Consider the following 26,358-nt stretch of genomic DNA (forward strand, 5'->3'; position numbering starts at 1 on the left):
ACCCCTTAGCCTTGCACAGTCTTTCCAAGGCCAAATTGATGAACAAGGCTCTCATCATGTACTCCCTGCTATCCTGATGGATTTAGAATTGCACACTTTCATCCTCCAGTTTGCAAATTTTTTCACAATATTGCTCTGTATTTGTTAATTAAATCCTCAGATCCGCCTGCTCTTAGTATCATTTGTATTTCCTGTGGCACCAAGGATCTCTGGTTTGGGCAGCTGAGTGATTGATAGGTTCTTCTCTTGTAATCAGTCAAGAACATCAACCCTATTCAACTGTCATGTGAGCCCATCAGAAAACTGAATTTGATCTTAACTTCCTCATTCTCTGTGCAACGAACATACACAAAGGCATCCTCCCTGGTTGTACTATGATCTGCTAAAGAAAGCTTCCTAAAAAGAGAAGCTCCTCCATAGCCAGGTGGGAAGGAGCAGCAGTGCGTAGCACACGCTTCTTGATTAGACCGGGGTTTGAGCCCATCACCACCAAATACGGAAGGTGCGGAAAGGTCAAGGAATGACCACCGCATATCCCGGGAGCAATATGGCCTTCGTTGCTAATGTTCCTAAAAACCAAATAACAAACAAACAACATCGGATAAAGAGAACAATTTGTGCACGTTAGGTGTATGTTTACAGGAAACCTTTTTATGTATTTTGATTTGCAGGAGAAGTCCCCTTGAAAGTTCTTTCCCAAACCAAGGCATTCTTTTCGTTCAGAAGATAACTTTTGTGACTCACCTAACCTCATTTTCTTAGGAAGTTCAGATATTCATTGTGATTTAGAAAACTGAACTTATTGTCATTAATTAAGCGGCGCCTCCATAGCCAGGTGGGAAGGAGCAGCAGTGCGTAGCACACGCTTCTTGTTTAGACCGGGGTTCGAGCCCGTCACCACCAAATACGGAGGATGCGGAAAGGTCAGGGAATGACCACCACATATCCCGGAGCAATATGGCCTTAGTTGCTAATGCTCCTAAAAACCAAATAACAAACAATTAATTAAGCTTGAGAAATGGACAGTAGGGAATATAATATTGAGAGTTCTCAGTAATTCTAGTTCATGGTATAATTTGAGTTTTTCTGCTCATCGAGGCAATAGCCACTTATGGCATCCGCAGCCCTATTTTATTGATTGAATTTGTTGTTCAGTGTAGCCCATAATCTGAGAGTGACATGATATAATAAAGTACAACATAGCAGGAAACTGTGTATAAGAAAAGTTAAAGATTGTTATAGGCCAAGCATGTGCAGATCTTGAAGAACCTCTTATTGTTTACAGTATTTATTAATGACATTGATGAACACATCAAGCTTATTGTCTAAGTTTACAGATGATAACAAAGGTTGGCAAGGTGGTTAATTACAAGAATCAAGACTTACTGCTATAGCAAAGTAGACCTAGGTAAATTAGGCAGATGGGCTGAGAAATAGAAGTTGAGGTTTAGCATTGGTAAATGCAAGGTAATGCATATGGGCATCAGTATACTCCCAGAATAACACCAGTTAGGTGGTACCACACTCAAGGTTGTGGACAAAAGTTCTCTGAACAGTGCAGACAAACTACCAGCATGGGCAAAGAGATTATTATTCCAATGTGTAAGGAAATAGTTAAGCCACATCTTATGTACTGCATACAGGTTTGAAAGCCTCATTTTAAGAAAAATGTGGAGCTCTTGAAATAGGTGCAGAGAGGAGCAACCAGCTTAGTCAAGAACACAAAAGGTTACTCTTTTGCAATTTGCCAAAGACTTTGATTTTGCAAATTGCAGTGCTTGGAAACTAAGCACTTGCAAGACCTGATTGAAGTATTTATGTAAGATGTTTATTTAAGGCTTTAAAAGAATTGAGTAAACGTAATGATAATGATAGTCCAACACCCCCCACCCCACACACACACACACACACACACACACACAAAGGAGAGTAATTGATTTTAGGAACGAACTACCATGTTGTTGTTGAGGTGGGTAGTTTGAATAAATTTAAGGAAGAATTAGACATATTTTTAGATGAGATAAACAGCATTTTCCTCTCTCTCTTTTTTTTTTTTTTTTGCCGATACTGTATAAGCTCATTTTCTTGCGTCATTTGGTACTACTACTATTAATAATAATTATCATAACAATAACAAAAACACCAGCAGCACTCTTGGTGTTTGAGGTCTTTTTGATGTAGAGGCATCTCAGATACTTTCAAACTGCATACTGTTTTTCACTCATTAAAGTTTGTGATTCCAGATACAAGGAGTGGTACGAAAGTAATACCTCCTATTTTTTTCCTGAGAAAATTGAATTCCTACAACTATGCCTTTTGCATCAATTAATCCTCAGTCATTAATAAACATGCTGTTATTTTTCCACAAAGTCACCATTATTTTCTATGCGCCTCTGCCATCTCTGAGTCAGACTGTATTCCAATCCTGTAAAAGTCCTTACTCTTGCTCCAGAAGTATTTGCGGACACTGTGCTTCAGCTGGTCGTCATCCACAAAATGGGTTCCACGGAGTGCAGGCCAAAGAGGTGATAGTCAGTGAAAGATCCAGGCTATAAGAGGGGTGAGGAAGAACAGTACACCTCAATTTTGCAATTGCCTTCATCGTGCGCAGACTGGTGCATTATCATGGAGAAGAAGAACCTCATTAAGGTTTTTGTCCGGTCAAACTCTACGGATGTAGGCTTTGAACATTTCCACATATGGATCTGAATTGATTGTGGTGCCACGCTCCAAAAAATCCACAAGCAAGACCCCATCCTTGTCCCAAAATACTATCACCATGACTTTACTGACAGAAGCCTGTCTTTTGAACTTCTTCTTGCATGGTGAATGTAAGTGTCTTACGCAATGTCTAACTGTACTCTCATCTGCAGTATTGTCACTATAAACATTTTTGACGAGCATGGGGGTCACTCCTTGCTTGGCAAATATTTCAATCACCACTCTTTGCTTGATACATATATCTGTAAGGTCCACCATTTTGAACTATCCGTGTGCTGCACTCACTATACCAATCACAGCGCCACTCAGTTTGGTAAAACTAGTAAAACTAGAGATCTAGTAGCCAAGCAGTGACACGTGAAATGATCTACGATGGCATATTTGAAAGCAAAAAATTACTTTCGTACCGGTCCTTGTATGATTTTGTTTTCTGACAAGGGGATGGTGTTATCATAATTTGTTCTACAAGGTGTCATTGTTGATGCAGCCTACTACCAAGATGTTTTAAAATGGTCGAAAGACAATCCACTGTTGAACAACTCAGAAAAGCGATGAAATGGTTGGCTCCTTCACCAGGATAGCATGCTGTGTTACACATAAGTTGCCATCCAGCAATTTTTGACTGGCAAAAAAAAAACATTCCCATTGTAAGTACACACGTTTATTCACCTGATTTGACACCATACAACTTCTAAAGGCAATTTCCAAAATTAAAACAGGACATGAAAAGAAAATGATTTGAGTTAATTCAAAATATCCAATTAAGTGCAATGAACCACATAAAAATATTCATGAACAATGACTTCCAAAAATGTGTTGATTGGGTAAGTACAATGGATGAAGTTGTGTGGCTGCAGAAGGAGATTATATATTGGACAATATTAATGCAAACATTTATTATTTAATATTTAATAAAATGGTTTTGCAACATTCATTGAAGTTTTAGAACAAAAACCTCATAGAATATCCTATCAGGACCAAAAGTACTGTTACTTAAAGCTTTTTACACCGCTGACATAGTAAATGGTTGGTTATGAGTTAGTGAGTTTTTTGTATTAAAGTTTATTCTCTCTCTCTCTCTCTGCTGGTTTTTTTTTTTTTTTTTATGGTTCATATGAATCCACTGCAGGATGGAGAACAATTTTGGAGAAGTATATGCTATTTTTTTGGGTGGTAATATATTTTATCCATTCCAACTGAGAATAAGGAGTAGAGTGATGGTGATTTGCCATTTAGTTTTTTAATGTATTTTAAAATCAGTCTGGTATTAGCATTTTTAATAATAGTAGATGCAAAGCACATTCAAGAGTCCATTCTTACCTTCCTTCTTGCTTTGGCTTCAAGTCTTATAAGGTCATTGAGTGCAGGATATTTGTGGAATGGATTCCATGCTTTTTTTCCTTTCTTGCATTTGGACATTGTATATCCACTAATAGTGTGGCATACCCTATACTCATTCCAGAAGCAAATCTTCAGGAGACTATGAATGCTCCTGTCACTAATCTTGGGAAGAATTTTTACTTAATGAAGTATGTAAGGGATGATTAATTATGTTTTCGTCATTATTATGAACCTGATGTCGTTCTTATTTTTATGTAAAATTTAATTTTGTTATTTTAATGCTATTTCATGATCATATTTATTAGACTTTAATGTAATGAATAGTTTTGGATTTATATTGCATTTGTGCACTATCTAGGTTATGAAGCATTTGACGTGATTGACCCAAAGATAAAAGAAGGACTTAAGGCAGTAGAGAAACAACCATCTGAATCAGAAAAATATGGAAGCCTTGACAAAAATCCTGCAACATTTAGTGTTGTTAAAAAGTTGCGCGACAATGATGTTGAGCTTCACACAGATAGACAGGTAGCATTACCAATTTTACATTTAACTAACTAATGATTTTCAGTTTTAGTATAATTGATGATTGAGTATTCTTTTTATTTAGCAAAGCACTAGCTCAACTTTGTTGTTGATTTATGTTGATAATTCTGATTCAGTTTACTGCGATTTTATTATACAGCAGGCCCCCTTTATAACACGGTTTGCTTTACGCTGATTCGCTATAACGCTGTTCTTATATTATAACCCGTATCTGACTATAACACTGTTACAAATCACTATAACGCTCTTTTACAGATTGCATTTTTGGCATATTTAACAAAATCGTTTCATTTGATGGAGTCGATAGCTTGAAAATGAATACAAAAATAGCATTAAAACATTTCCCACGCTCAGTGAAATTTTCTCGCACGCTGATTTAATTGCAGTACAGTTACTTGTTACGTAGTTCCGAGATCAACATTTTAAAAAAATGATCAAGTATATTGCTTGTAATATTTGCGTTACATGCATTTATCCGAAGTCTAGTCATCACTCAATATAGTGTTAGACATCGTTCGTAAAGGACAGTTTACTTGAACATTGCATCGTAATTAACGCAACCAATGCAGTTAGATTTTAGAAGAGTTAATAATGGCCGATAAGAATGAAAAAGCAACGTATGAGCTCAGTACGAAGACTATAAATGTAAGAAAAAGACTGAATTTGAAAATTAAATTAGACGTTTTGAAGAGAATCGATTCCCGTCAACAACAAGCGGATGTGTGCCATAATTTAGGACTTGCAAGTTTAACTGTAAGAACAATTATAAAAAAATAAAGAATTAATTTTAGCAGCGGGAAAGATAGCTGTTTCACTGCAAGCAACTAGGGCTAGGCCGGCTATTAGGATTGGAATGGAAAAGACTTTAACTAATTTTATTGAAGATAAAGTTCAATGCAGAATTCAGTTAAGTTAAATATTATGAAAAAAAAAAAAGAGAGAGAGAGAGAGAGAGAGAGATTAGCCAATATGATGATCTGAAGAAAACTCACCTAAAAAAAAAAAATGTGGAACCATTTAAAACTGGTAAGGGCTGGTTGAATAGATTTAAAATATAGGGAGAAGCTGCAAGTGCAGATCAAGGAGCTGAAACTTTCAAAAAAGAACTTGTTAAAATTATTGAAGAGGGATATTATGTGTTATACTTCTCAACAAGTTTATAACATAGATGAAGCAGGACTTTTGTGGAAACGAATGCCTAAAAGAAGTTTCATATTGAAAGAAGCAAAAAAACATGCCAGGTTTCAAAGCGGCGAAGGATCGGGTGACTTTATTGTTGGATAGTAACACTGCTGGGGATTTAAAATTAATACCCCTTTTTGTTTATTTAGAAGATGGCCAAAGTTCAACTCAAAATCGACATATTTTTCATGATTAAATTCATCAATTAAATTAAATCAATTTAGATCAATTAAATTCATGATTTTAATTGGAATTTTAAGTTTAATTTTGATACGTAAATAGTTACCACATAATTATATACGTATGTAATGCAGAATATTTTATATGTACAAATATTTGAATATTAAATATTTTGACCGACATTTGTGCATCTTTTCACTACCGTTTATTATTGATTAGGAAATATCCTATGGCACTGACCGCAACTTACAAATACAAAAGTTACCTTATGGGAATGCGGCGTTCGTTTAGCGTGGATTCACTTAGCACTCTGCTTTTCCGAACGAATTATCAGCGTTAAGCGGGGGTCACCTGTATTTCATTCATCTTGCAAAATAAAGTGTAAAATTTCTGAAAAAGAAAGTTTAAACAATGAAACTTTATCTCTTTAAGGTTCTTACTTTTTTGACTTTATAGTGTAGCACATAGGAACTTGATGGGATCACTGAAAAATGCTTGAGTCTGAGTACCATTTAGACAAGAGGAACTTTTATTATTATTATTATTATTGTTAGTACAGCCACTCCCCGACTTATGTAAGATAAGAGTTGTGTTCCGTGGAACTCTACGTACATCAGAATTTACCGAAATGCTTAAGCAGCACTCACAAATTTGATTGAAGCAAAAAAGAAATGTTCAACGAACATGTAAATAGAATTATTTATTAAATTTTTTTTATCTCATGCACAGGAAAAATTACAAAAGTGTACAAAATTACAAAAATTTCAAAATTTTGAAATTACAAAAAGAGAGAGGGGACAGGCATAATGTCAGCAAGTTTTACTTTTTCAGAATCGTTGCCAGAATTAACTCTCCAGCTCATAAGCATGCCACTGCAGAAGTCGAGGGCTATGGCGATTTAGAAGAGGTTTTTTCCAACACATCACAAAATTTCTCTGCAGCTGCAGGATTGGCACTGGCGACTTCACCGCATACTTTAATGTTTTGGAAACCAGTGTGATGCTTGAACCTATTAAATCATCCATTGCTTGCCACCAACTTGGTTTGGGGTTCGCTGTACTTATCCTTGATATCTTCATATTAACTCCAGGGGCTCACATCTGGTGAGTGGACTTGGCACACCCAGGTCCCTGAGCTGGATATCATCATTCTTCTCTTTCTTGGTGATTCCCTTCTCTCTCCCTCTCCCTCTCCTCTCTCTCTCTCTCTCTCTCTCTCTCTCTCTCTCTCTCTCACAGGGTAATTAAGAATTATTTTTTTATTTATTTTTATTATTTTTTTTTTTTTGACTGGTGCAGCATAAACCTTAGGCTTCCTTGCATCATATAGCTAATAATAATAATAAATACTTCTTGCTTTTGCTCGAATGGCCATTGGACTCAGGGGCACTTGCTTCTAAATCTGATTTTCCATCTACATTATTAATAGCTTTTCCAATCTTTGATATAGTATCTGAATGCTGTTTTGTGATCACTGTCGATCTTAAATGCGTCGATCCTTTAATTGTTCTTTTATGCATGCACTGTCCCTTAAAATAGTATTCACTGTTGAAGCAGCGAGACCTAATTACGTGCAATAGATTAAAAAATTTGCCCGCTTTGTACATTTTAATCATCTTCATTTCTAAATCAATTTTGTTTCATTTCCTAGCCCTGCCATCTTTGGTTGCTTTCCCTTCACCATTGTAATAAGTAAATAGGAATAAAGAGAAGATTCTGAAAATGTATTTATGTTTTTTATATGATTGAAGATTTCAGTGAAGGGGAACTCATTTCACCATAATACCGTAACGTAAAAACCCATAGAATTCCAGTTATCAGTATTATCGCAAATGCAATAAGATCAAGTTTACTGCCTGTTTATAATAGATTGCACTAACAGAAAAACCCAATAAACTGGAAAGTGGAAATTGTTTTTAGGAAGAAAATTTTGCCTGTCTCTGTTTACATGGTAGATACAAGTGTGGGCCCTAGGGTGTTAAGAAAAGAAATTGGTTTAAAAATTTGCTAGCACCTCATATGCTTGTTCATAAGTACTGTCCTGGCTATGGATAAAGGGATGATTAAATGGAAGAAGACAGAGAGTGGTCATCAATTGACACTGCCCTTCGTGGACTAATGTTATTAGTGACCTTCCCCAGAAATCAGTGCTGGGTCCATTTTTGTCTTTACTATTTATCAATAATATTGATGAAGCTATATTGGGCTTAATGTTTAAGTTTGCAGATGATGCAAATATTGGCAGAGTGGTTAACGACAGTCATCAGTATGAGTTGCTGAAACAAGATCTAGGAAAATTGGGTCGATGGGCTGTGAAATGGTACTGCATGTGGGTAGCAGTAACCCCAGAAGTAACCTATCAGCTGAGGGTAGTGGAGAAAGAAGACCTGGGGGTAATTGTGCAGTCAGACATGAAATTCTTTGAAATTCTAGCAGTGCAGAAATGCTGCCAGGAGAGCTCATTGGGTCTTGTCAATGATATACAGAAACTTTGCTAGCAGGGATATGGAGGTCATTATCTTTGTATAAGGCCATGGTTAGGATGCATCTTGAGTATGTATACATGTCTGGAGGCTTCACTTTAGGAAAGATCTAGATATGCCGGAACTGTTGCAGAAGAAGGGCAGTCAGATTGGTGAGGGGAACAAAAGGATGCTTTTACCTAGAAAGGCATCGGTTCTGCAAATTGCAGCATATGGTGACTAGGCACCTGCAGGGCAATCTGATTGAGTTGTTTAAACCTTTGAATGGATTTGAGTAAGCTGAATGTTAATAGTATTCTTCCGCTTTCTGAAACTATACACGAGGAGGAATAAACTGTAGTTGACGAAGGATGGTTGCAGGATAGTTGTGTAGGAGTTTGCCTACAGCCAACGGATGGTTGATTGAATAGGCTTCCATATGTTGTGAAAATCAATGGGTTGAATAAATTCAAGGGAGAACTAGACAAATTCTTGGAGGGTACGTATTGGTGAACTGTGTTTTTGTTTTTTGGGCTGATGCTATATAAGCTTCCTTTCTTGCATCATTTGCCATTACTACTAAAAAACTGCCAAATGCACTTTGTAGTTTTGTTTACCTTGTAACTTATTTTAAATAGAAAAACAACAACCAAAATTCTGATGTTCAGTTTTGAGTTACTGAGAGCATACTGTATTTATACATTTATTTCTTTTTTTAGCAAGAACATTCGAATCTTGCTTTTTCCTCTTTCTACTTATGAATCCCTGAAATTTGCAAATACAAATTATTATATGTGTGTATATATATATAGCAAATATAATCTTTCTGACTTTTACAGATGTATTCTTGTGGTTCTCTTGCTCCCAAGATGGGACGTGGTGGTAGTTGTGATCGAAAGTTCAGAAAACCATCAGAACCTTGGGAATTAGCAGATGGGTATATATCTATTTTTCTCTCCTGAAAATAATTAAAGTAATATATTGTTCTCATTTTTAAATGAAAAAATACAATTTGTAGTAACTGCTTTTATTAATTTGCTTCAATTATTCTGAGGTTATGATTGATTAACCTCTATTTTTTTTGTATATGTTTGTTTTGTTATTATTAAAAGTCACAGCCATTTGCTTGGTATTTATTTCCAAAATAGCTCTGTGTTGAATTGTGAGACAAAACACTCACTAATGAGTTTTTATTTATACAAAAATATTTTCTATACTGACATGAAATGAGTTTTGATTGGCTTTAACCCTTTTCAGCTACAATTGATACTTCAGCCACCTGACTAGCACAGTGACCTCAGTTATAATGACCTTCAGTTAAGAGAAAATGATAAATAAATAAGAAGTTCATTAATCAATCAGATGAAATCTCTCTCTCTCTCTCTCTCTCTCTCACACACACACACACACACACACACACACACACACACACACACACACACACACACACACACACAGTATTTAACTGAGAGGAGGAAAGGTTTGTTTGTTATTTGGTTTTTAGGAGCATTAGCAACTAAGGCCATATTGCTCCGGGATATGCGGTGGTCATTCCCTGACTTTTCCGCATCCTCTGTATTTGGTGGTGACGGGCTCGAACCCCGGTCTAATCAAGAAGCATGTGCTACACACTGCTGCTCCTTCCCACCTGGCTACGGAGGCGCCTAGGAGGAAAGGAGTACTTGGAAAACATGAGTTGCCTAGACCCATTGATGACCATTGGTAATTAACATATCGGCTTACCTACTTAAATGTGAATAACCAAGAAAAGCTTAAAAATCAAAATGAAATAATACAGAAAATGGACAATACAGCATCAACGACTCTCTCAAAATATATTGCAAGATATGAGCCATCAAATTTCAGGAAAACATGACCTCAAAAGTTTTACTAATCTTTTATGATTCTTCATCCTGAAAGAAGTAATGTGGTGTGAATTAAATTCAAGAAATTCAATACAAAATTATTCCTTCACTAGTAAACTCCCTCTCCTTTACAGGAGAATTACAATACAGGAAGTTTTAGTGAACTGAATTAAAATTACCATAGTTTTCTGCTTCCATTTGAACTTTTTTTAGTGTATTTGGAATTAGGTATAAATTTAAGTTAAAGTTAAATTTAACTCCAATTAATCTTATAAAACTTCAGATGCATGGTGTGTGTGTGTGTGTGTGTGTGTTAATTTCTGTTATGATTAGTATTCAATGTGCTCATTCTGGTGGCTCTTCGTCCTTCCTAGAGGGAGTCTTGCAGGCCTGTACGCAATGCTCAAGGTGTGGCTTAACCATTGCCGTGTGCAGGACGATGGTCACCTCTTTGTCCCTGCTCGCAGTGTTCCTGTGTGTCATTGGCAGGACCTCATGACCCACTCTGGCAGCCTGTCTGCACTGCACGGAGGGCTTCATGTCTGTCTGCACAACTGCTGCCTCTTTCGTTCTCCACTGCCCTGAGTGTGGCACAAGCCAGTTGGTTCATTTCTCTGGGTTGCTGCTACCCATGTGCAGTGCTTTGAATTTGTCAGTGTTGGTCTTCAGTTGCCACTTCTTCCTTCATCTGCCCAACTTTTCCAGATCCTGGTTTTTAGATCCTGCCACCAGATCCAGCGGCATGCTGTCATTGCTGTTATTAGTCCTTCCAGCCTTTGTGTTGTTTGCGGGCTTTGACATTGAGCTTGATATGTCTTCATCATTGTCATTGATAGATGTGCAGAACAGCAATTGGGCCCATTATATCTAAAGCACCTTAAGTTATAAGATGTGTTCATCAAATTGCCTTATAGCAAACCACCAGAAAATGTATGCCGAGATGCAAACTTCAACTACTGCTCATCTGAGTTGCCCAAATTATTCACTGTTTGATTCCTTTCACCTCAAAGGTGGTACTTGCACTTATGTCTGTTCAGATATTCTTTGTCAGAGACTTGGTAATTTGTGTGAGGATTAAAATCTCTCTACCTCATTCTATCAAATTCTTCTGTTGTCTCTACCATTCTCCCAACTCCACTAATCACTTGGAACTCTTTGACTTCCTCTCTTTGCAATTTGACTTTCTCCAGTCCAACTTTCCTAACAGTGAGATAATTTTCCTTGGTGATTTTAATGTTCACAGTTCCAGTTAGCTACTGTTTTCTGGTTGCACCAACTCAGCTGGCTGAGATGCTGAGGCTTTTGCAATTACTAATGACCTTGCACAGATTGTTCATTTACCTACAAGAATACTGGACAATCCTAACCATACAGCCAACACGCTTGATCTTTTTCTCACAAACAACCCAGGTGCCTCCGTAGCCAGGTGGGAAGGAGCAGCAGTGCGTAGCACATGCTTCTTGATTAGACCGGGGTTCGAGCCCGTGAGCCACCAAATACAAAGGATGTGGAAAGGTCAGGGAATGACCACCGCATATACCTGGAGCAATATGGCCTTAGTTGCTAATGCTCCTAAAAACCAAACAAGAATAACAACAAACAACCCTTCTAAGTACATGTTCGAACTGAGTTGTCCTTTAGGCACCTCAGATCACAACTTGGTGATTGTCTCTTCTCCAATGGAGCCTTTATCTCATGGCTATTCCCAACCTCATTGTTTGGCATTACAAGAATGCAAAATGGGATGACCTGAGAGATTTCTTTTCCTTGGTCGGATTACTGTTTCATACCTTCTGATGTCAACATTTGCTCAGATCATGCTAGTGAAATTATTCTTGTAGGAATTGAATCCTTTATTACAAACTCCACTTTAGAATCCCGTCCTTTATCTAAACCATGGTTTTCAAATAAATGCTGTTCAAGAGAAGAATGTTGTATCTCGTAATTGGCTTGCTTCCAATTCTTCAGTTTCATTTTCTGCCTACACCAAAGCTCACAACAATTGTAAAGCAGATATTAATCAGTCCAAATTAGATTTTGAACAGGCTAAGAGTAGAAAACTTGCTTTTTGCCGTAATAGTAGTCGAGCATTCTTGTCTCTTTCCAAAGCTATTGGCCGCAACTTTTGCCCATCTCTGCTCCTACCTCTTTCAAAATCAGATGGTTCTATTGTCACTTCAGCCAAAGATAAGGCTGACCTGCTAGCATTCCATTTTTCTTCCAACTCATATGTTAATGACCTTGATAAAATACCTCCCACCATTCCCAACACATTCCATTTAATGCATCCTGTGGTCTTCCATCAAAAGTATGTCAGAAGGATTTTGACAAATCTTGATGCTAAGAAAGCTCCAGGTCCTGATGGTATTTCTCCAATTGTTCTCAAAACCTGTGCTCCAGAACTTACTCCTGGTCTTTTCCTCGTTTTTTCACTTTCTTATTCCAAAGGTGTTTTTCCTTCTGCTTGAAAATTTGCTCATATCCAGCCAGTTCCTAAAAAAGGGTGACAAATTATCATCTCATTGCAATTACTTCTACTCTTTCTAAAGTAATGGAGAAATCAATGAACCGGCAACTCCTAAACTATCTTGCAACCTTCCTTCTGATTAACGATCACCAATATGGATTCTGTCGGTGTCGATCCACTGGTGATATTCTGGCTTATGTTACCCATTTATGTACACATTCAATGGAAAAATTTGGTGAAACACAAACAATTGCTCTTGTAATCTCAAAGGCTTTTGATCGTGTTTGGCATAAACATCTTCTAAATGAGCTTCGATCTTATGTTTTGCCAACTGTTTTTTGTAATTGGTTATCCAGTTTTCTCTCTGACCGCTCACTGAGGGGGGGGATAGTAGATAGCTCTCTGTCTTTTCACATCTCCACTAATGTTGTTTCCCCCCCAAGGTTCAGTTCTTTCCCCCACTCTTTTCCCCTTGTATATTAATGACCTTATTCCATTGACCGGAAATCCTATTCATAGTTTTGCTGATGATAGCACATTGCATTCCACTTTCCATTTTGAGAAACTTCACCCTGCTCAATTAGCTTCAACTTCTCAAATATCCGCTACCAATTCCTTAAATGCCGATCTCCAGGTAATCCTTCAGTGAGGCAAAGACAACTTAATTGATTTCAATGCTTCTAAAACTCAGTCCTGTCTTATGTCTCACAAAAAGGATTCTTCTGTTCCTATGCTTATCTTTGGTGACACTCCGGTTTCTAGGCAAGATGATATATCTCTTTTTGGGATTACCCTGACTTCTAATCTCTCTTGGCACAAGCACATTACAAATATTGCTTCCTCTGCATCTAAAAAACTTGGTTTTCTCTTTCGCTCTCACCATTACTTTTCTTCCAAACAGCAATTCATTCTGTACAATTCGCAAATCCGCCGTACCATGGAATATTGATCTGGGGCAGTGCCCCCAAACCCTTGCTCAAGCTTCTAGATTCCATTCAGAAGAGAAGAGGGCAGTTAGGTTTATTAATGACTCCTATCTAATAGAGCCTCTCTGTCTCATTGACGTACTGTTTCTGCTGCATGCCTTTTCTACAGATACTTCCATGGGCACTGTTCTTCTGAATTGGCTTCTATAATTCCTGCTCTCTCTTTCAAAACAGTCCAAACACGTGCCGCCACCAGATAACATCCATTTACTGTCCAACTTCAAACTCACAGAATCAGCTTTTCATCTGCCGTTTTTTGGAACAACCTTCCTTCATACGTATTTTCTAAAAATTACAGTCTGCAGAAGTTCAAGTCTAATGTCAACAAATATCATCTTTCGTCTTCTCAACCTCCAACCCAAACATGGTACTAAGTACAGTAATTTCTATTACCTTTTGTGTTTGGGGTTTTCATAAAAAAAAAAAAAAAAAATTATAGCAAACAGTTGGAAAACCATAAGATGAAAGCAGCTTATTTAGAATACCTTTATGCCAAACACGGTCAAAAACCTTTGAACTGTTAAGAGTTGCTGCTTGAATTTTATCAAACCTTTTCCTTGTATGATATATCTCTTTTTGCTATTACCCTGACAATAGATGGGAAATATAAACCAATATATCACCAGTGGATCAACACTAGTGGAATCCATTCTAGTGGTCATAGATCAGATGGAAGATTTCAGATTGATTAGTAGTTGGAATTTGATGGACTTCTTTATTGCTTTGGGAAGAGTAGCAGTAAATTCAGTGGGACAATAATTGGATGAAAGGAATTTGTCACCATTATTAGGAACTGGCTGAATATGAGCAAATTTCCAAGCATAGGGGAAAACATCAGTGGAATAAGAAAGTGTTAAAAGTTGACACAGAACAGTAGTAAGCTCAGGGCACAGGTTTTCATGTCAAGTGAAGAAATATCATCAAGATCTGGTGTTTTTTTTGCATTAATGATTACAGCATATTTAGAAAATGTTACAAAGTAAGTATATCGCTTAAGTTCTGAAAAACAATTTTTTTTTTTTAACATACATATTCTCAAGCTTTTTTGAGATCCAAAAAGTTTAAGAATATGTATGTTAAAAAAAAATTGTTTGACCTCTAATTTTGCATTGTATCCCATAGGACTAAAATTTACTGAGCCTAGCAATTTTGCCCTTGTTAGAAGCATGTCTGAATTTTTTATTTTTATTTTCTGAAGGTAAACTATTCTTTTTAATTATATTTTAAAATAGGGAATGCATTTACCACTTATTTTTGTGTTATGTTCATTTCTTTTTATTATTATTATTTTTTTCTTTGTAAATTTCACCCAAACATATTTGATTATACATCTTTAGGTGATAAGTTCTGAAGGAGCCTAAACTGGGTATTATTACTTTGGCAATGTAATTACTTTAGAATGTAACACTGTAACAGCTACAGTTAGCTGTTACAGTGATCAGTTGCAGTTATCTTGTAGACCTTTCTTTCCATGCATGAAGAGAAATTGAGTAAATACTTTAAAAAAATTACCTCATTCCCATCACATCAGCTAGTAGGAAGTAGCAGTTAAAACATATGCATGAATAAATTAAATAATTTACCCATAAATTTTATTATGTAGATTGTCAGCCTTGTTTGTATTTAGCAAATAAAATATTTTGGAAATTTTTAGAAAGAAGAAAACATAGAATACAAGAAATAAGTTTTCTAAAAGGTGAAGAAGGGTCTCTCAATCAGTTGCTCATCTATACTAATTCTTTACAACCAATAAAGAATTATTATAGTCACCATTTTGTTGTTAGGTGATGTTATTCTATTGTAAACAGGGTGGTTAAGGCATTTTCTTTTATTACTCATTTCACTTTTGATTTAGTGTAATAAGGACATGCAGTAGTGGTATCTGGTGGGCTAGTTGTTGTAACCTGACAGTCATTCTGCCATAATTTGTAACAGAAATGGCCACACTACAACTTGGACTTACAATACTGAGATCCCGTTCATTTTGTTCAGCATTTTAAATACCAATATTGATTCAAAAATACCGGTTTTTCGGCATTAATTTAAAAAAATAATTGTTTATGATTTATTCACATAAAGGTTATAAATCAACAGCAATAAATCATTAATATTACAGAATTTGTAACAGAGGGATTGTTATACACAATATAAATGCAACAGAAATCTGAAAATTTCATGAACTTGTAAGATGTAAAATCTTACAAATATATTTCTCTTAGTGAGTATAGTGTGTGGAAGTAGGGCATTTCCCAAGTATGCAGGGAGTGTGGAAGTAAGAAATAACGATAACATAGTTAAGGAAATATTTCCATTAGTGGGAGTAGTCCTGTTAGGGCACTTAAGGAATATGGTAAACACTTAGTGCATTTTGGTAAAGGGTGTCAGTATGGAGCAGTTCAAAGGTATTGTCAACAGGTGATCTAGAGGTAAAAGATGAAAGCATTTCGTTATGTGGAAAAAATATTCTGTTTTTTCCCATCAAAGGAAGAAGAGTGAGTTTCAAGAATAACACCGCGATTGGGTCAGATTTAAATTAGATAGGTGGAGATACATAAATTCATGCAAACCATATGCTTACATGCAAACCTAAGAGGGGTTTGCACATAAGCTTGCATATAAAAAAGTAGCGTGCAAACCCCTCTATACAAGGGGTGATTGTAACTCGCAATCAACTGAATAAATAAATAAATAAATGAGAAGGAAATAAATAAGGGTCTCACACCAAAAGATGGGGTTGTAGACTTGCAGTGGTAGTTCTGGGAGTGTCCCACTATATAGTGAAGAGTTCAACTGGACATATTCTTGTGCGAGAAGTTAATCCGGAAGCTGAGTAACAAGCCAGTCAGATAGTGCCCTGGCTTCTACTACTGCTATGGTAATTTCCTTCATTATTAACAGAGAACTATTCCTGAAATAAGACAGTAGTGAAAGAGCTATATGCAAAGTTCAGTAAGAAGATGGACTTCACCGCACTCCGTGGAAGGAATCCGCACAAAGGAATCCCACCGTGAAAGAGAAGGAATGAAGAGTTTCATCTAAGTATCCTTTCCAATACAACATAGTCCTATGAACTATGTTGTATTGGAAAGGATACTTAGATGAAACTGTAATTATTTTTAAGTAGGGATGAAGTTGAAGAAATTATGATAAATTTACAGAAATGTTTAGTATTGAGTTGGTTTATTGGTTGAAACTGTAAAAAAAATTAATATTGCTAAGTTAAGAGAGATATATGGAATTGTTAGTATTCTATTCAGTAAGCTTATGGATTGCTGTTATGAAGAGAATTGATATTGCTGATTAAGAGATGTGAGGAAGTGATTAAGGTTGAATTAGTTTAGTGTTTGCAGCTGTAGAAGAGAGAGTTCATATTGATAATTGAGAGAAATGTTATGGAAATGATAAATTTTGCATTGTATCCTGTTAATACATAAGCAGATTACATTGTATGTAATCTGCTTATGTATTAACAGATTAAATGATAAAAAATCAGTGATGTATATACTTGTAAGTAGTTTTGTATGATATATGACTTTGGTTTTATAATATCTGTGTCATTGCTCATGAGAAACTGACAGCTTACTTACACACACACACACGTGCGCGCACCTGACATAGCCGAGTGGTCAGGAGCGCGAGTGCCATAGCACATGCTCTTTGAGTAGACCGGGGTTCAAGCCCGTGACTGCTAAATATGATTAATATTTGTATTGATTGATTTATTGTAAACTTCACTGACCTGGTGGTTGTGCTGGAGTATAACCAAGAACATTTAATATATACTTTATGGGAAAATCTCTCAGTGCTTGAGGGGAGCTGCTGTATGAAAATCATAATAATGGCCACTGATGGCAATGTACAGGGAAATAAAAATTAATAAATAAATAAATAACCCCTACATCTCAGATTTGGTTTCCTCACCAAGCTTAAACATCAAACCCTTTCTTTCATTAATACAGACATAGAACCATAAAAAGTCAAAAAGGAAATAAGATATTTTGAAGATGAGGGAATGAGGTGGGGGGGGGTAAACTGCAACTCGTCTACAACTATCTCAGTTCAATAGCACCAACCAGCACAGAATCCAAATGGACATTTTCTGCCGCTAATCAAATATGGACCAAATTAGATCCAGTTTAAACGATAACACTATTGATTGCTTATGTTTATGCAGAGCTTACTTTATTCAGACAGGTAATGTGGATGCTTAACTAAATTTAAACATAACTAAATTTGCAGTATCAATAATATGCATATTTTTTGTTTTTAAAATAACTGTATTTTTAATAATTTTTTGTCAGAATACTTATTGCAATAAAAGTTTCATTTAAAACACGAATTGAAGTAATTACTTGTTTTTTCCATAATTTATTGTACCCAATTGTCATAAAAATTTATTGAGAAAAATGTTTTTTTTTTTTTTTTGTTTTTTTTTTGGAATACCAGTATTAAGATTTTGACTGGTATTGTGAACCCTAACTACAACTGACAGGTGTCCAACTTTCTTTTTTATTTCTGAAAAAGGTTTTTGGTAAGAAGTAAATATAAACAGAATATTTGGAATTCTGTTTAGATTTACCAATGTTTGAATTCTCTTTGGATTTACCAATTTTAGGAATGGATCGTATTGTTTATTATATTTGTTATTATATATTTATTATTATTATTATTATTTTGGGAGACTCTGAAAGAGGAATAAGTTCTTTAATGTCTTTATATAAAGTTTTTTGCAAGGTTTTTAAATGTGAAATAAACAAGATAATAGAAAATAAATTGAAAATAAGATGAGAAAGAGAAAATAAGATGAAATCAAAACAATAAATTTTATCAGGTATACAGGAATAATAAATAATATATTTAGACTATGCAAAGAAAGAAAGAAAAATCTGAATAAAAATATAAAATATATTTTTAAAATCTATATTAATTTATAGAAGTGAAACATGGACAAGCAAAATAGAAACACGAGAACAGGATTCAGAGTGCAGAACTAGTATTGAAGACAGTTTATAAATATAGACAAAAACTGATTCAACATAGTGTCTCAAAAAAATATGCACACTCATTTTAGGAAGTAAATAAAATTAATTACAACCTTCACTCCATACAGATAGAATGAGAGATGATAGATTACTAAAGTTGATCAAAAATTATAAAATATAAGAAAAACAAAGAATTGATTGATAAAAAAAGAGAGAATATGAGACAGGAACAGTTTGCTTGACCCAACTTCCTGAAAGGAAAAAGAAAAGAAAAAAATATTTTAATTTTTTTTAGTAAATTACATCATATGAATTTAGAAGACATTTATACCAAACACGATCAAAATCCTTTGACATGTCAAGAGCAGCTGCTTGAGTTTTACCAATCTTTTCCATTGAATTTGTCCATATATGGGAAACATAAAGCAATGTTCTTTACTTGTTATTTTCAATTAAATAAAACTTTTATTAATATTTCTGAAGTTATTAATTATTGTTATTAATATTTCTTTTATTAATTATTGATTAATTAATTTTATTAATTTAATAATAATACTTTTATTAATATTTCTTTAAAGATGTTATAAATACGAAGATATTAGTCCTTTCCACTTTATAAAACATTTAAGCATGCAAAATTCCAAAGCACACATTTCTGCTTATATACACACTCACAAGTGTACAATGTTTCAGTTAAAAAAACAATCACTTTTTAACTGATACAGTGAATCTACCTCATGTATTTTAAGGTTTAGATTATTTGTTTTTCAGGCCTTTATTGACATATTTGGACTAAAATTGTTTAAATTAAATTAAAATTTTGTTTTACTTGATGTACATATATATATATGTGTGTACTTCTGAAACAAAGGTAAACCAATTTTGTTTGAAGAAAAAAATAGTAATACACTGCTTATAGTGGCAAGACTCAACACAGGCTACTGTTTTACAGTTGTCTGCTCTATGCAGCTAAACACTTGTACTGAAACATACAATCATTAGCATTAGCAAATTATGCAAGAAAAAAACACCACCTTACATTTCACCTATTCATTCACCAAAAAAATAGTTTGTCTAGTTCTTCTTCTTCTTCCTGTCCAGTATTAAGCCTAGTGGCCTGTTATGATCTCACTCCATCTTTGTAGGTGTCTGCCTCTTGTCTCTCCTTCCCCAGCATTTGTAGTTTAGAATCTCTTTCAAATAGCATCCATCCTCCTTTCTCTCTACATGCTGGATCCATCTGTTTCGGTATGAATCGATAAAATTCAGTACTGAAGTTGTCTCCAGTTCTGACAGGATGTCTTGATTTATTTTCATGTCAAGTCTGGTATAACCTGCAGTTATGCACATAAAGCACATTTCTGCACCAGTCACCCTCCTCCTATCCCCTTTGCTCATTGTCCATGTCTCAGAGCCATAGGTTAGGATAGATCTGGCGAGGGTATTATGCATTTGGGTCCTTGTTCTTGTCTAGTTCTTCCTTGAATTTATTTAATTTATCAACTTCCACAACAACAACAGATGGAAGTTTATTCAAGCAATCAACCACCCGCTGGCTAAGGGCAAACTTCCACACATCTATTCTACAATTGTCCTTCCTCAATTTGTATTTGTGCCTCACTCATGTGTGTGTTCTGAACAAGAAGAAGAATCCCCAGATTGAGCTTGCTCTGTCCATTCAAAGCCTTAAATACCTAAATCAGGTCACCTCGCAGGTGTAGTCTCCAGATGCTCCTCGTTGCCATTCTCTGTACTCATTCCAGCAGTTCTACATCCTTCCTAAAATGAGGCCTCCAGACCTGTATGCAGTATTCAAGATGCCTGACCATTGCCTTATACAATGGGATAATCACCTCCTTATCCCTGCTAGCAAAATTCCTGTATATCATTGACAAAACCCCAGAAGCTGTCCTGCTCCAGTTTGTACAGCAGTCTTTTTATGTGCAGCAGTATCAAAAGCTTTTGTGAAATACAAGTACAGTAAGCATTGGTTATAGTGATCACTGGTTATTAGAATCAGCCGTTCAATAGAATCAAATTTCGAAGAACCGATCCAAATCAATAAAATGCATTACACTTTCATCGTTTACTAGAATCACATTTTCAGTTATAAGAATCAATTTTGAATGCCACTGTGATATTTTTCTAAAGCACATTTCTGGAGGTCACATTTATAGACGTCACAATCATAAAACAATTTGCAGTTTCCGGTTTGTTGTGCTTTCTGTTAGTGCAATAAATGGGTAGTAAACTCGATCTTATTCATTTGCGATAATACCGATAGCTGGAATTGGTGTGTTTGCAAGTTATTAGTTATTATGGTGAAATGTGTTTCCCCCTTCGCTGAAATCTGCTCTTCATTTCTATATCTAAACTTTGTCTCACTTGTGTGTGCCGTGTGTTTTGTTATTGATTGAAGATTATCTTTTTTACTGTGTTTTAAATTTTACTACCAAAAAAAATGTCAGTGAACAGAAAGGGAGTGAATTTGAGTGTAAAAGATAAGTTACGAATTATAGAAATGTACGATAAATTAAACTTAGGCAATATGTCTCAAAGGGAAGCAGTAGTAAAATTAGGAGTGTCTTAGTCATCTTTATCAAAATTATTAAAATCATTAAACACTAATGTGATTAGTGAATCCAGAAAAAGGAAAGTGTGATGGGAAATGCCAAACAGTAAATGAAGCTCTGTTCGTTTGGTTCAAACAGGCTAGCTCATTTAATGCTCCAATCAATCATAGTATTCTTCTTCAAAAAGCTAATGATTTTGCTGAAAAACTACACAGAGTTTAAGGCGATGGAAGGAGAGGCATGATATTGCTTACAAAAAAACTTTACAGGGAAAAACAGGATTCCGATGGTTCTGCAGCTGACACCTTATTGAAAACCTCTTGGCAAACTGTGTTAAGCACTTATAATTCTGAAGACATTTTTAATACAGATGAAACAGGGTTGTACTACAGGGCTACCCAAGACCACTGCATGATTTTTAAAAATTCCTCTGCGTCTGCAGGAAAGAAGATCAAGTACAGGATTACAGTTCTTTTAACATGCAACATGATGGAAACAATCAAGATGAAGCCGTTAGTTATCGGCAAGAGTATATCGCCTAGATGTTTTAAAGGAGTAAAACAGCTTCTTTATTTGAAGATTATCTTTGTAAATAGGTTTTGAAATTGGATAAGAAAAACAAAAAAAAAAATTGCTTTGGACAACTGCCCAGCTCATCCAAAGTTGACTTTCAGAAACATTGAATTAGTTTTTCTACCTTCAAATACCACATCACTGATTCAACCTCTCGACTAGGGAATAATAAAAACCTTTAAGACATTTTATAGATCGAATATGAGGAAAAGAATCATCCAGTCTATAGATGAGGGTTTGGGAACATCATCGACATCGCAAAGCAGATAACTGTTCTAAATGCACTTCATGTGACAATGAGTGCCTGGAATGGAAGTTTCCGAAACCTGCATTAGCAACTGTTTCAAAAAATGTGGATTAATTATTCATGATGGACAGCTAAGTCACGATAATGATCACGTTGAAAAGCCCGAAGACATGGGTGAACAGGAGTTTAATTATTGGGTGGACATAGATGGCGATCTACAAGTTACTACAGCTTTATCAGATGAAGAAATTGCCCAGTGTGTTATGATAATTTTGTCGAGGAGGAGGAAAATGAAGATTAACCCAAACGAATGCCAGTTACAAACTAGTGAAGCTATAACTGTCATGTGGAGAGCGTTGGAAGAAACTGGTGCAAGTGATCGTGAATATAGACTTTTATACAATATTGAAAAAACATTAATAGACTTTGTAGTGATAATTTAAACAATCTAAAATAAGTGACTATTTTAAATTATAATCATATTACAAATTACAAAGATATTACAAATTGTTATGTGTAATTGATATATTAATTAAGATATGTAAGTATAAATTTATTTTTATTTTGCTAACCTGTGGATAAATTTATTTTTATTTTGTTTGGAACATACAAATCAGAATATTCTTCCGATTTATACATATCATTTAATTGGTAATAAAGTGTAAATTTGCTTTATATCTTTATTTTTATAGCATGTGGATAATATATGTCAATTTTCGCTTATTAGAATTGCCGTTTATTTGAATAAAAATTCAGTTTGCAAACATGATCACTATAACCAGCGATTACTGTATATTATTCTTTTGTTTTGGATGGTTTCTTCAAATAAAATCCGTTTTTATTTTAGAAGTACACTAAGTGATTTTTTAGACAAAGCTGAGGATGGTAAAAACTTTCCCATTGAGCAAAATTCAGTTGATTAGACAAATTTTTAATTTAGAAATTGCTAAAATCTAAACAGCAAGATTTATGTATACTAATTTTAATATCAAATTCAAAACTTTCAGCCCAAATATGGCAAAAAATAACCCTGATGCCTTTTCATTGAAACACCTATATATTGGATACTATACACTGAAGTTCCATTTTACAGGTTTTCAAGAATTTTATTGCATAATAAAATTTCAAAAATTTGCACACATTTCTGTTTATATATTATGTGGGGAAAAAATATAAAAAATAAATTTAAGAACCACGTCTACATGGATTTTGCATACACAAATGTGTATGCATACACATTTTCAATATTTGCTTGCATTTTTAATATATATATTTTTTTTTTTGGAGCAACACATGTGAAGTGTAGCACAACCACTAAACAAAAAAGGAAAAAAGTTACACGAACAGTTGCCCTAGAGCTGATAGCTGCTTTCGTGAAGTTAATCTTCAAAGATTGCAAAATTTTACTACAAAAACTACTCTAGTAAAATTGTTTTATCTTTTGGAAGATAAAGTTTTAGTAATTAAGTAATAAAGTTTCAGTAATCAACCTTTAATCAAAAATTTTGTGAGAAGATCCTTTTCATGCTACATCTGTCAGGTGTACTGCAACCACTTTCAGATTAATATCCTTGTATGAGTGTATTAACAGAATTTTTGCTTGCACTTTGTTCTTTAACTCCTTCATGGATTATCCCGAAATATCTTGTTTTTAGTTTCAAAAGTTAAATGGAACTACACAAAAATATCATGGGATGTAATAATATCTGAAGCAAACAATAATACCTCCAAATTTAGGACTGAAATGTATTTTCTCTGGCATTTATCTGGCTAATTTTGCATTAGCCAGGTAAATCCCGAGATTTCTCAAGATTTTCTTATGCCTGGCAGCATATGACTGGCTTTCATTTTACTTATATTGTACAGCAATGTCAGAACCGTACTGTGCATTCCTGTGCCGCCAGTAAGCAAAATATAATTTGCTGTCCTAAATGCAAAATACTGAACCCACGAAAATAATTCACAAAAACAATATCAAAAAATATTTCAGCACCCTCTTGAACTGCCGCCTGTAAGCGATGCTTACCTCGCCTGTCCACTTGTGACGGCCGTGTGTCAGAATGTAGTTAGTTTGCGATTATTGCTTGTGGCGGCAGGTTACTGCTTGTGCGTTCCACTTGATTTTTTAAATTTATTCATATAATGAATAATGAAGACCTTTTTTTGTGCCTTTTTTTTAACTCAAGCACTAATTTATTAAAAAAATCTGTATAATTTGCACACTTTTTGGCATACACGAAATAACTCGGGATAGCCCAAATGGGTTAATTACTCCAGTGTATTTTCTACGAAAAAATTAATAAAAAACACAAAAAAACTATACAGTGAGTGTTCGCATGATGCATACTTTTAATCTGTAAAATAAAAAAAGTCTGTCCGTTACGGCCCATTTTCGGAAAAAAATTCCGAGAAGGAGTTAAAGTTCAATATAATAATTGTATTTTGAGATATTTCTTTAATATATCACAATTTAATAGAACATGTTTATTATAATGTATGTAATTGTAATTTTTAACTGCCATCGAGCCCTTTGCTTACCCTGTTGCTTCATCCTGAAGAAGAGAACCCGTTAATCAATTTAGCTCTCAAGTTTTTCTAGTTATGTTTCTAAATCATTTTTACTATTTATTTACTGTGATAATTGTAGAAGTTTAATTAAGGATATTAGTTGTTTTTACTCTTTTTCAGTCTTCGTTTTATTATTTTGCTTTTCTCTTAATCACAAAAACATGGCTACTTGCTGCTAATCTACGCAGCAAGTAGCCATGTCTGAATTGTCTTCTTCTTCTTATATCATCTACCATGCTGACTGCAATTCTAGGGAGCAAGAATTTCAGTCTCCTTCATTAAAATATAATATTTTAATAATTATACAGATTGATAGTACACTACTGCAACAGGATCTGGGAAAGTTGAGCAGATCTGCTGAGAGGTGGCAACTGAAGTTTAACAATGACAAATGTAAAGTACTGCATATGGGTAGCAGTAAACCCACAGAAACATATCAAATGAATGGTACTACACTCAAGATAGTGAAGAATGAAAAGGGGTAATTGTGCAGTCAGATACGAAGTTTTCTGAGCAGTGCAGACAGGCTGCAAGAGTAGCTCATGGTGTCTTGTCAATGATATTCAGGAATTTTGCTAGCAGGGAGAAGGGGGTGATTGTCTCCTTGTATAAGGCAATGGTCAGGCCACACTTTGAGTACTGTATACAGGTCTGGAGGCCTCGTTTTAGGAAAGATGTAGAGGAGGAACGAGGAGGACAACGAGATTGGTGAGCGGGACAAAGGGTTGGCGTTACCAAGAAAGTCTTAAGTTCTGCAGACTAGGCACTCAATTAGATTACCTCACCTGTGAGGTAATCTAGTTGAGGGAATAAGCTTTGAATGGGTTTGCGCAAGCTCAGTGCTAATGGGATTCTACCTCTTGCTCAGATTACTCATCTGAGGGAACATAAATTCAGATTGAGGAAAGAAAATTGTAGAACAGATGTGTGGAAATTTGCCTTTAGCTAGCAGGTGGTTGATAGTTGGAACAAACTTCCATCTGTTGTAGTGGAGGTCAACAACTTAAATAAGTTCAGGGCAGAATTAGACAAACATTTGGAGTGAATGGACGGGTGAACTGGGAGGGATTTTTTTTTGGCTGATGCTATATAAGCTTGCTTTCTTGCATCATATGCCTATTCTAATGCTAAAATGTCAAAGTTCTTTCTTTCCGGCACTTCTTAATCTTAGAAAGTTTATCCCTGCTAGTAAGTTTCAGCAAATATCAATTTTTCCTCATGTTATTTTATCTGCCTCCTCCAATTGGCTTGGATGTGGCGTGAATTTTGGATGACGTTATCGATGAAGTATGTTGACAAAACCAAACAAGTCCCATTGTTATTGGTGATCTTAATATTTCTAGGCTTTTGATTCTGTATGCTAGCCTACATCAACTGTTAGTTCTGCAATATTTGGCTCAACAATAACTTAACTCAGATTTGTTCATTCTCAACCCAACCAGGAATCATACTTAGCTTGATTTAGTTTTTACACAGGTTCCAGTTGTCCTTAATGCATCACAGGGAGATGAGATCATGCCATCTGACTATATTCTAATCATACTGAATTTAGATTTTGATAATACCAACTACATAGTTTTAGAAAATATCATTGTGCTGTTTCAGATTAGGAGATTGGATGTGTCTTAACTGATTTTTTCTCAGCTTCTGACTGGCAGAACTTATC

At 35.1% G+C, this 26,358-nt stretch overlaps 1 protein-coding gene across 1 annotated transcript in view; it reads left to right on the top strand.

Moving 5' to 3' along the window:
• The window catches only part of LOC150084658 (uncharacterized), a 350,037-nt gene that overhangs the window by 252,545 nt on the left and 71,134 nt on the right, over window positions 1-26,358 (top strand). Inside the window, exons 12-13 of the mRNA XM_090375393.1 lie at window positions 4,421-4,590; window positions 9,271-9,368. Coding sequence (XP_090231519.1) covers window positions 4,421-4,590; window positions 9,271-9,368 — 268 coding nt within the window. The remainder of the gene's footprint in view (window positions 1-4,420; window positions 4,591-9,270; window positions 9,369-26,358) is intronic.

Source organism: Mastigoproctus giganteus, chromosome 6, assembly GCF_048544385.1.
Source record: "Mastigoproctus giganteus isolate SK-2022 chromosome 6, ASM4854438v1, whole genome shotgun sequence".
NCBI classification, from domain to species: domain Eukaryota; kingdom Metazoa; phylum Arthropoda; class Arachnida; order Uropygi; family Thelyphonidae; genus Mastigoproctus; species Mastigoproctus giganteus.